At 43.5% G+C, this 12,604-nt stretch overlaps 1 protein-coding gene across 3 annotated transcripts in view; it reads left to right on the forward strand.

Annotated features, from left to right (window-relative positions):
* The window catches only part of NR5A2 (nuclear receptor subfamily 5 group A member 2), a 258,807-nt gene extending 246,505 nt beyond the window's left edge, over positions 1-12,302 (forward strand). For all 3 annotated transcript variants that reach the window (XM_030207288.1, XM_030207290.1, XM_030207289.1), the window contains one exon: positions 10,878-12,302. In XM_030207288.1, the coding sequence (XP_030063148.1) occupies positions 10,878-11,125 (248 nt within the window). In that variant the 3' untranslated portion in view covers positions 11,126-12,302. The remainder of the gene's footprint in view (positions 1-10,877) is intronic.
* Positions 12,303-12,604: the final 302 nt, after the last annotated feature.

Genomic DNA, 12,604 nt, shown 5'->3' on the forward strand with positions numbered 1-12,604 from the left:
CGTTTTTCTGCTAGTTAGAATTTAAACGGTGGGAGGCTACTCTGGCACACACTGTTAAAAGACCTTTACACTGAAGAAACTCTATTCCTGTTAACTAGCTGAAATCTAACAAGTGCTAGGCTTTTAACTAATTAATTTGCAAGCTGTAAAAGCTGGCACTGCAAGGTTCATTAAGAGATATATAGATTACACAATCTTCTTCCTTTGCTCAAAGCCTGTGTCAGGAACAGACCCCCAGTCACCATAGAATTGCAACCGAACACTAATTTATTATAGGCTGATACACCAAAGAGGCTGTTAAGGATGATATAGATGCTAATTTGTAGAAGAGAGAGAGAGAGGACATTATGGAGGTAATTGTAATGGAGTTTCACTCCATTTACATGTGTAAGTAGTAGATTCACATGTAAAATCGGTATGCACATACAAGAGGATTGTTAAACAAGGCACTGCTTATTTGTATATATGTGACCGTCTTTGGGAGATCTTGATTAAAGTCACCCCCCCCCCCCCCCCGATATTGAAAAGCATTTAACTGGCCAGATCGGTATGTGGCCGGTTAATGTATGACTGGTAGCGCTATAGAAGTGATTTACAGTAGTAGTAGTAATTGGCTAAGTTTGGCGGCCATATTTGGCCACATGAATAACAGGCCTATCTTTGGCCGGTTCAAACTTAACGTTGTACGTGCAGGATGTCAGACTCACAGAAACAGAATGAAGCCTTGCAGATCAGCCAGCAACGCGGCCGCGCCAGAGAAAAGGACTTCGGCTGGTGGGGGTTGGGGTCCCCCGCCAGCAAAAGTACCAGACGGTGATGGTGATGGCGGCGGGAAGGGGGGGGTCAAAAGGATTGGTGCCGGGAGGGGTCAAAGTTGTTGTTGTTGGTGGCGGGGGGGGTCAAAAATGGTAGGGGGGGTCAGCGGTGCAGCACCGGGGGGGGGGACTAAAATGTGCCCTCCTCACCTGGGGCTCTGGACCCCCTCCCGCCGAAGTCTGGCTATGCCCCTGGTTGACACTGAACTGAGTACCCACAAATGGAGAAAGTGTGTTTAATATCTCAGTGGGCACCCACCTAACTGGCAGTGATCATTATATAATGTAGTTTGATATAAGAACAAGGGTGGAATCCAGTCACACCAAGCTCAAAGTCCTGGATTTCAAAGACACTGACCAGTAAAATGAGGAAGTACCTGAAGAAGTTGGCAGTATAGGAGGGAGTAAGGGAAGTGGAAAGACAGTGGGACTAAACTAAAAGAGGCTATAAAAATGGCAACAGATGAAGCAAGAGGAAAGGAAACCGATATGGTTTTCCAAACAAATGGCTGCAAAAATAAAAGCAAAAAAGGTAGCTGTCACAAAATACATGCAAAAAGAGGAACACACACACAAAAAGCATCCTGGGTAAAGCTGAAAGAGACAAAAAAAAAAATAAAAAAAAAGAAACCAGAATGGCAAAAGTACAGGCTCAAGAAAAAATGACTAAAGCTGTAAAGCAAGGTGACAAGACTTTTTTCAGGTCTATTGGGAAGAAGAGGAAGGCCAAAGATGGAATTACAAGACTCAAAGATGCCAAGGACCAGTGTCTGGAAAGCGAAGAGGGACAGCAGAAATGCTCAGTAAATACTTCTGTTCACTGCTCTTGAAAGAAAAACCTAGAGAAGGTCTGCAGATGATTGACAAAGATTGATATGCGGATGGTAGCATTCATGGAAGAAAGTATTTAGGAACAACTTGAAAAAACCAGAGCCCCTATGTTACTATGTATGTTGAAGAAAACATCTCAGGACAGAATGGTCCCTCCAGCAGTTTGAAAACAGTGTAAAAGTTACTTGGGCTTCCTTTGACATTGTGTGTCACAATTACACAGTACTTTGAGCTAACAGTGAGACCAACTTTTTCCTGGAAGTATTGCACACTGCAGATTTCCAGAAAGAATAGGCTCTGTTTTCAAAAAGAGCCAGTGTCCTTGTGGGCATTTTACTTTGCTAATTTGTATACATATTTAATTTTCAAAGGGTTTAGGCTTCTAACTGAGAATTTGGCTCCAAAACTGGCCTCTTTGACAATTTACTTGGGCTTAGCACCTACATTTATGATGAAAATGTCACTAAGGGGTCAATATCCAAAACAATTTAACTGGGTAGAAGCTCCTGCCTGGTTAAATCGTGAGACTACCGCTGTTTTGGGGATCACTCCTGACTGGGGATCACTCCTGACTGGAACTCACTAGGGACCAGTGAATAGAGCAGGTTGGTCGGGGGGGGGCTTCTGGAGGGGGTACTGCACAATGTGGGGTATTTCCGGCTGGGAGAATGACATTAGAGGAAGCTTCTGGGTGGGGGAGGGGGATTTCTGGATGAGGGGGTGTTCAGGTTTGCAGCCTGATGCTCCCGGAATGGTAGAATAATACTTTTTGCTCACAAATAGAATTATTCCTTTAACACAAGAGTCAGTAACTTGCGATACTGAGCTACCGCCGGTTGGTGTCTCCTGTGGTTAATTAAGCTGCGCTAAAAGACCACCTTTTACTGCACCTTAACTACCCCCCTTAGTTTTCATTTTGTTTCAAAAGCATTTCCTAGTTCATTTTGAAACGACAGCACATTGTGCATTATTTCTTTCATTTTTAACAGACACTGAGTAAGGGGAGAAAGCTATCAACATGCACTACTGTCCAGACAGGTTATTTTACCACAACTCGTGCCATTTTAGCACAAGTTCCATTTTATGCAATGAGGCCTAGTTACTAATAACCTGTCTTAATGGTAGCCCACACTCATAACTTCCCCCCTTAGGGTTGAACTGAGGCAAAATAGAGCACAACAAAGCACAGTGGCTCTCAATCTAGTTCACATCACACCCCAAGGTAGCCAGGATTTCAGGATATCCACAGTGAATATGCAAGAGATAATGTTGCACTGCATCCACGGTAGGGAACCAAACAGCAAACTCCACCAACAAATCGGATGTCCTTTATTGTAAACAGCAAGAATCACCCGACATGGTGCTATTTACAATAAAGGACATCGGATTTGTTGGTGGAGTTTACTGTTTTGTTTCCTTGAAGATTTGGGGCTAGATTTAGTAAATGGCACTCAAAAATCGGTACCGAAAATAATCGGTGCTAAATGTTATTCTATACTGGGCTCTCAAAGATGTCAGTGAGAACACACACTTATATACCTCCCCAAACCAGGGGCGTAGCTAGATGGTCAATTTTGGGTGGGCATGAGCCAAGGTGGGTGGGCATGGAATTCACCCCCCCCCCCCCCCCCGATCCCCCTCTGGTTTGCTCACACTCCCTGCCCACAAACCCCAAATATTAAATACTTGAGTTGGCGGGGATCCCCAAACCCTACTTCCTTGAAGATTTCCTCCTCCTCCTCCTCAAGCAGCCAGCACTCTTCCAAACGGCAGCCGGCAGCACTTGCCTCAAACTGATGCTGCTGCCGGCATGCCATGCATGCTCAGTCCTTTTGCATGTGCGAAAACTGAGCATGTGCAGAACGGATGGTCTCAGCATCAGCTCTAGGCAGGTGCTTCTGGCTGACATTTGGAAAAGCGCTGGCTGGCCAAGGAGAGAAAATCTTCAGCTGGCAAGGTTTGGGGATCCCCACCAGCCACAGCAAGAATGTCACAATTTTGGGTGGGCCTGAGTCCGAAGTGAGTGGGCCCTGGCCCACCCAGGTCGGTGCAGTTTACATTATCGAATAAAAATAGCTAGACAAGCAATACATCATACAAAAATATATAAAGTCATGAGGCCCAGTATTGATTAGCATTGAGTGCCAATTTTAGAGCAAATTTGGGCAGCAGGACTTATACCTGTTGAAACCAGATTAAATTAATGGTGCCCAAGTTGGCCACACATCCCTGGTATTCTATGCAACTGTTCATATGGCGCCATATATTAGAATCTGGGGTTTGTGAGCTGATTATACCTCTGTTTTTGTCTGTCTCCAAATGTATGCAAATGTATCTCATGCATATTCATGGGAGTATCCTGAAACCTTAACTGGATGGACTTACCTTGAGAATTGGTGTAGTAGATTCATTCCCTTCTATTCATACTAAAATGATGTTCAACACATACTTTACTTTCAAATTATGTATAGCACTCAAAATGCATTAGGTTCTGTCACTGCTATTGGAACTTGTATTTTATTTTATTTTTGTTATAAACTGATCGATCGTAGAAATGGTGAAAACAACAACCCATGTTTATGTCATTCTATGCAACTTGGTCACAAATTAACCATTGTGCAAGCTTTGTGTGGGTGGTTGGATGTGAACGAGAGAATCAGGTAGAAAAGGTGCCAAAAGCCCTCAAGTTTAACTCATCTCTAAAATATCATATCTAAGGGAGGCTTCTAATCTAGCACCAAACAGAGAATGGCCTCGCCCAACTTTGATGGTTTATGGTCAAAATGCTGTTTCAGCACAGGACAACAAACCAAACGTGAAGGTAGAGGTAAAATAAAAACCCCTATGTATAATCCAACAGCAAACCAAAAAATCTTCACAGCCAGGGATCGATAAAAGCAACTTTTATTCAGCACCACACTAGCATATGACCCGACACAGGGCCGTGTTTCAACGGAAGAACCATCTGCCTCAGGGGTCTGACACTTGCTGTAGAAAATCACAAAATATGGGCGCAGAATGATACAACTGATGAACAGTAAGCCGCACAAGTGCAGCGGAACTCAGTTGGATGCCAACAAGCCCGCCAGAAAAAAATCAACCCTACTTCTTGGTTTGCTGTTTCAGCACAGGACTCAGAAATTTAAAAAATCGACAACAAATATATTGTAATCAATGAACTCGAGAAATCTCAGAGATCTTCTTCATCAGATAGTACATATACTACATCCTCCATGTTGGGAGGTAGATGCTGGCCACCTCTTCATTTGGTAAAACGTTACTCTTTACAGAGACGTGTATTTCCCCAGATGAAGGAGTGGTAGGACTGTTTGCTTCTCGGTCCTCCAGATGTCAGTGTTGCTATTAACTGGCCATACTCCCAGTGTGGGTATGCCAGTATCTCCAACATTTGTTTGGGCTGGATCTGCAAATGATCTGAGCAAAGATATTTTGAGGTGACTGAAGATTAGCATGTACACAGGCAAAAGATTTTCAGTTCATTTGTGAATTTTTTAAAATTGTTTTGAGGGGTGGATTTTTATTTATTTAATATGCATTAGAACTTTTGAAAGGTCAAACTTTATTGAATAATAAAGTGAAAGTTAACAAACCACTGATAGAAGAAAAAAATAATCAGCGTAATATAACACCTCTTATGGAAAAAGAATAAATCTGGAACATTGTAGTTTATTCAAATCAGAATACAAATACCAAAAGTATCCTGCGTGTTTGAAAACCGTGAGTAATAATGGCATAGAAGAATATATAGCAAAAATCCACTTATACATACATAGATAACTATAGATATTTACCAACAATTATTAATCTACTAAGTGGGAAAGCTATCACATGGGTCCATCAAGCCCAGTATCCTATTTCCAACATTGGCCAATCCAGTTCACAAGTACCTGGCAAGATCCCACAACAGTACAATACATTTTATGCTACTTATCCTAGAAATAAGCAGTGGATTTTCCTAAGTCCATTTTAATAATGGCTTATTAGTTGTGCTGTTTCAGTATAGGGTCCCATTTTATGCAATGAGACTCTGTGCTAAAATAGGTTAATTTCAGTCACAGAATGTGTTCAAAACAGGGGCATAGCCAGACTTCAGCAGGAGGGGGGCTCCAGAGGCCGAGGTGAGGAGGCACATTTTAGCCCCCCGGCGCCGCCGACCCCCCCCCCCCCCCGCCGCCAACCCCTCCGCCATTGCCGACCCCCACCACCACCACCAACTTTGACCCCCCTGCCGATGACCCTCTTGACCCCCCCACCCGCTGCCAACCCTCCCCCACCACCGTCATCGCCCACCTTTGCTGGCGGGGGCCCCGAAGCCCCGCCAACCGAGGTCCTCTTCTTCTGACGCAAGGTTTCATTCTGTTTCTGTGAGTCTGACGTCCTGACATCAGACTCACAGAAACAGAATGAAGCCTTGCGCCGGAAGAAGAGGACTGGCGGGGGTTGGGGTCCCCCACCAGCAAAGGTAGGCAACGGCGGTGGTGGGGGAGGGTTGGCGGCGGGAGGGGGGATCGAGAAGGTCATTGGCAGGGGGGTCCAGGGCCAAATCTACGGGGCTCAGGCCCCCGTGGCCCCACATAGCTATGCCACTGGTTCAAAATGTCCTCCCCGAGCAAACACACAAGTGGCCTAGTGGTTAGCGCACTGGTCTTGGCATCCAGAGGTGGCCAGTTCAAATCTAACTGCTGGCCCTTGTGATCTTGGGCAAGTCACCTAACTCTCCATTACCTCAGGTACAAAATTACATTGTGAGTCCTCCAGGGACAGGGAAATACCTAGTGTACCTGAATATAACTTACCTTGAGGTACTACTAAAAAAGGTGTGAGCAAAATCCAAATAATAAAGAGTGTTCCATGCAGATCACCCTGTACAAAATAGCATCTTAGCATGCTTCCCATGCCTAACTTTCGGCATGAACACTTGTGCCTGCCAAAAGCAAGTATAAATACTCATTCCTGATCCAATTAGAAAGACCAGCTCAATGTGCAGGGAAACACAAACAGTATCCAAGCATCTAAATAATACTCAGCAAATGTCACCAATGCATACAAACTTATCAAAACTTCTTAGCACATTTTTAAATTTTTGTTGTGGATCCTCAGAAGCTTAGCTAGCTGAGTGCATATAATTTTTTTCAAATGCACACACTGCTCTTTCGTCGTTTGATCCAAGTTTTAAAGAATTATTTACATAATAACTACTTAGCTTTCAAGCTGTCAACCTCAGAACCTCTGCCAACATGGTCAAGTTTTGATAACTTCATCAGGGTAGAGGTCCGCTAGAAGACAAAACAATATATATTAGAAAACATCCAAAAATAACATGCACTTCCTTCTTCAAAGTTGACAAGACTCACATCACTCTGTATTTGTTCAGACCGGTATAGGCGATCGCCTTTACGGTACTATGTAAGCCACATTGAGCCTGCAAATAGGTGGGAAAATGTAGGATACAAATGTAACAAATAAATAAATAAATCATTCTTCCAACAGCGGGAACATGGTGGCAGCGTCTCTACCACTATAATTGTAGCAATCAGCTGATAGGCTGGAAAGAAAATCACTCACAAGAAACCCATTCTGATAGGTTGTAAAGAGAATCACTCACAAGAATTGTCCAATCAAACGAGAGACCACAGTTCCAATTCTGAATTCATTCCTTTGGGTTTAATTGATAAATCCACCATTGTTCCTTATAATTCTATAGCTATTCAGCTTCTAAGTGATGCCAGCTGGATGAGCAAATCCATGATTTCTATAACATTGTGCCTAATTTTCTGGGAACACCCCTGACCAACCATGCCCTTCCCATGGCCACACCCCCTTTTGAGTTGAGTACTATGAGATTTAGGCATGCATGTTACAGAATAGGTCGTAGGACAGATCTATGCATAACTCCAAATGACTGCCAATGAGCACCAATTATTGATCATTAATGCCTCATTAGTTATTTTGTGCACAGATCTGGGAATCCTGCTCAAATTGCGCACCCAACTTTGAGCGACCCACAGTGAATCCGGGGATATGTGACATAGTATTTGCATTTTAACTATTTTAAGAGATCTTAAAGAAAAAAATCAAAGATATGGTCAAATCATATTTTGAATTGGACTAGCCAATTTCTCCTCTGTGTTAATAGTCTTTGCTCACCTTAGCAAACTGAATGGGTGTCCAGTAGGCAAAAAAAAAAAAGGTGTCAGACACTGAATGCAGATTAAAGGACACTATCTTATCTTGCATTCTGTCTAAAGGACAGAGATTATATTTTATAAAGATCATTAGATATGTAGTTTAGAAGACTTCTAGGGGCCCTTTACTAAGCCACGTAAGCGTCCACGCAAGCCCAACGTGTGCCAAAATGGAGTTACCGCCCAGCTACCATGTGGCTTTTGAGGTAATTTCATTTTTGGTGCATGTCCGACACGCATATCTGAAAAATAATTATTTTCAGACGCGTGCCAAGTGGCATTTGACGCACATAGGTCATTACCGCCCGGTTACCGTGTGAGACTTTACTGCTAGGACAATGGCTGGTGGTAAGGTCTCAGACCCACAGTGGACGTGTGACAATTTTCATTTTGCCGCGCGTCTGTTTTCGGCAAAAATTTTAAAAAGACGTTTTTTACAGGTGCGCTGAAAAATGATTCTGTGCTCGCCCAAAACATGTCTATACTACCGCAGGCCATTTTTCAGCACGTCTTTGTAAAAGGGACCCCTAGTAAGGGAGATTATTTGGCAATCACTAGAATGTACCAGATGGTTCATTAACAGAGGGTAAGTCATAGGGTTTCAGAACCATTTAAAAAATGTCAAACCGCTCTGTGTGAAAGAAGCGCAGCAGCGGCAGTCTGCAGATCGCCTCCCTTCGGGCCTTCCCTCCCTGTGTCCTGCCCTCGAGGGAAGGCCTGCCCACAGGGAGGGAAGGCCTGAAGGGAGGCGATTTGCAGACTGCCGCTGCTGTGCTTCTTTCACACGGAGCAAGGTCGAGGTGAGGCGCTATGATTTGAATTCAGGGGGGCCAAGCTCGGTGGTGGACGGAGGGGGGCGGGTGGAGGGGACTGCGGCACCAGGCCCCCCTTGGAGGCCTGGACTTTTATCCCCCCCTGCCCCCCCTCTCGGCAGCCCTGTACATAACCAGAGCCCTGTAAAGCATGCCTTTTACAGGAGAGTAATGTGTCCTTTAAGGGCCAGTTCTAGATCTGGGTGCCTCTATTTAGATGTTCTGAAGTGCACAGTAGGGGGTCTATGCTATGAAGGAGTCTAGTGGGCTCATTTTAGAAAGAGAAACATTTTCAAAAAGTATCGTAAAGCACCATTTGGACAGATTTCTTCTCGAAACATCCAAATCAGTATTTTTAAAACCTATTTTGCAGACATTTATCAATGCATTTCGTCTGCAATGCATCCAAATCACAAGGGGGCACGTTGTGGGCATTTTGAAGGCAAGATTAGGGCATGCCTAACACTTGGACATTTTACAGCCATAATGGAACAAAATGAAAATGCCTAGGGCAAAATTTTCAGTGTTTTGATGTAGACCTGTTTTTATAATGAATAAGACATAAAAAGACTTAGATGACCACTGGAGGGAGTCAGGGATGACCCTCCTCCCCTTACTCCCCCAGTGGTCAGTGACCCCCCTCTCACCCCCGCAAAATGTAAATAAAATAGTACTCACAGCCTCTAGGACAGCCGCAGATGTTATAGCCAGGTCTATTAGAGCAACATGTAGGTCCATGGAGTAGTGTAGTGGTGGGTGCAGTGCACTGTAGACAGGTGGACCCTGGCCCATACCTCCTCCTACCTGTTACACTTGTGGTGGTAGCTATGAGCCCTTCAAAATTCACCAGAAACCCACTGTACCCAGGTATAGGTGCCCCTTCACCCATAAGGGCTATTGTAGTAGTATACAGTTGGGGATAGTAGGTTGTGTGTGTGTTTTGGAGGGCTCAGCAGACAAGATAAGGGAGCAATGGTGAAATGTTTACCTGGGAGCATTTATATGAAGTCCACAGCAGTTCCCCCTAGGGTGCCCCATTGCTCTTCTGGGATGTCTAGGGGACCAGTCTGCTAAAAATATTGGCCCCCTCCTACATCCCAATGGCTTGATTTTCTACGTTTTTCACTTGTATGTTTTTTTCCAAAAATGGCCTGAAAAAAATAAATGCACAGAGCATAAAGCCTTGTTACAAATGAAAAAAAAGATAGACTTCTATGACCCTATTTCCTATTCAGATTTTGGACGTTCCGCACAAAACATCCAAGGTCTTACTTAGATGTCATATGGAAAAAGCCCCTCCACATCTCCAGGTTCCATTATAGAATATTGGGATAACCTGGTATCAGTGTACCTAACATTTAGGTGCCCGCACTGGCATAAGTGCAAATGCCCAAGTGTGGAAGGGATGTGCATAACTTATAGTATAAGTGTAAATGGGAGCCCCGCTCAGGCTCCACCCCTGTATGTGCCTCCCTTGCAAATACGCATTATGTAAGCTAAGTGGGTATTTGCAGAAAAGCATTTAAGCAGAATTGTTGCATTTATGGGCATATACGTCATTATTCTAAACATTTATGTATGTAGTCCCCTATATTCAGACCACAGGACAGAGCCAGGCTGTCTCCCTCGGTCAGTGCTAAATCTGGTTATTTAATGTCGGTCCATTTCCGGTGACCGATATTGAATATCTGGTTTAACTTTGTCAGAGTGATTTTAACCGGCCACACTGATATTCAGCGCTGGCCTCTTAAAGTGAGACCGGCCAAAGTTATTCTAGCTATTGTGGTGGCCAAATATGGCTGCCAAACTTGGCTGGTTGGATTTTAAAAATCGGGGGATAGCCGGTTATACTGCGCGACATAACTGGCTATCTTTATGCCGCTATCCGGCAATATTCAGCAGTTGAATATCACCGGATAACCGTTTAAGTGCCATTTTAGCAGCCTTTTCGTTTTAAATATCGGGAAGCTAATATTTGTATAAATATGACAGCCTAGGAGGTCCTTTAATAAATTCTGTTCCTTCATAGCAATTCCTAGGGCCCATTGTGCTTTTTCTGCTGTGCTTTGGATTCACTGTCTTTTGTATCTTCTCATACCACCTATGTTATAGAATTGCCCTTTTAGAGGGACAGGATTTTGGAAAACACGATTTAAAATGCACTTTAAATTTTGTATCTCTCTCTTTCTCTCCCTCTTTTTTTTTTAACCTAGATGTTAAAAACCTTGAGAACTTCCAGCTGGTGGAAGGTGTTCAGGAGCAAGTGAATGCTGCCTTGCTGGACTATACCATGTGCAACTATCCACAGCAAACAGACAAATTTGGGCAGCTGCTATTACGACTCCCAGAAATCCGGGCCATCAGTATGCAGGCTGAAGAATACCTCTACTACAAACACCTAAATGGGGATGTGCCATGCAACAATCTCCTCATTGAAATGCTGCATGCAAAGAGAGCTTAAGTTATACTCCTAGGATCTTTTACTTAAAAAATATTCTCTGCACTGCTCCAAGCAATGCCAGTTTGAAAACAAACAAACAAAAAAAGACCGGCTTAAAGACATTGCAAAATGGTATAATAATCAAATACTTAATAGTAAATGATATATCAGGGTATTTGCATTGCAAACTGTGAATCAAATGCTACTACGCCCCAAAGGACACTGTCCAGGACTTTAAGTGGAATAAAACAAGATCCCAGGCGGGTGCTGTGTCAACTTCGAAAAGGGTGGAACTGTTCTTGTGTATTTAATAAGACTAATCACCATGAAGATATTGAAGAACAAATCCAGTCCTTGTTGTTAAGCTAATATAGCGGGGTGAGGGTGGGGGTTCAAACATCTTAGAACAAAACTTACGGGATACGGAATGCATCTCAACAGCGCTCTGCATTATCTGTCTTGTGTCACCGAACTTTACTCTCCTGCGATAACTGATGTGGTACCTGTCCAGGATTCCATATGAAATTCTCTGTAGCAGGCCACCATATGTATTAAGTTTGCCAGTTCTTCACGGTCTTCTGTGTTGTGTCTCAGGCCTGCAAGTAGCTATTATAAATGGTCTATTATTAAGTTAATCCAACATTCTTAATAGGTTCTTATGTTTGTTTAGTTATGTATTCTTGTTCTTAAAGCAGAGAACACCTCTTCTGCTCAGCTGTGGGGCATTTGTTGAATGACTGCAGTGACCAAGGGCGGGTGTTCTGAGATCCAAAGGATATGATCAAATTCTCCCCTCTTCCCTCTTCCAGCAACAGAAGCTCTAGTGCAAATTCAACATTATTTATTAAGGGGCCCTTGTACTAAAGGGCATTAAGCCCTAACACTGCTTAGGACTGTGGGGGGGTCTTTTACAAAGGTGTGCTAGTGTTTTTGCCGCGCGATAATGGTTAGTACGCAGTAAGCACTAGAGATGCCCATAGGAATATATGGGTGTCTCTGGCATTTAGCGCATGCTTGTTTTATTCGGGTACTAAAACGCTAGCAAGCCTTTGTAAAAGGACCCCTAGGTTCAGTAAATGGTGACCAAATTTGGGTGCCAAAAAAAAAATGCAAGCTGAGCGCTATTCTTAAATGACACACTGAGCTGGGCACCGTTTATAGAATAACTTGTAGCTCCGGGATCCACACCCAACTATAGGTGTGAGGATTTATACCAATTGAAAGCTGGTATAAATCCTTGCACGTAAGTTAGGCGTGGATCCACCTAATTCTATAATACTGCGTGGAACTTTAGTGAATGCCCTGACCCCCCCATGCCCCTCCCATGGCCATGCCCCCTTTTCAGTTGCATGCAAAAGAATTTGCGCGAACGTCTTTATAGAATAGCGCTTAGCAAGATTCATGCAAAAATCCAAATTGTTGCCAATCAATGCCAATAATTGACTGTTAACGCCCAATTATTGGCTCTAATTGATTCATTGCTCAATTAAATTGCATGCA

This window comes from Microcaecilia unicolor, chromosome 6 (genome assembly GCF_901765095.1).
Source record: "Microcaecilia unicolor chromosome 6, aMicUni1.1, whole genome shotgun sequence".
In the NCBI taxonomy this organism is placed as follows: Eukaryota; Metazoa; Chordata; class Amphibia; order Gymnophiona; family Siphonopidae; genus Microcaecilia; species Microcaecilia unicolor.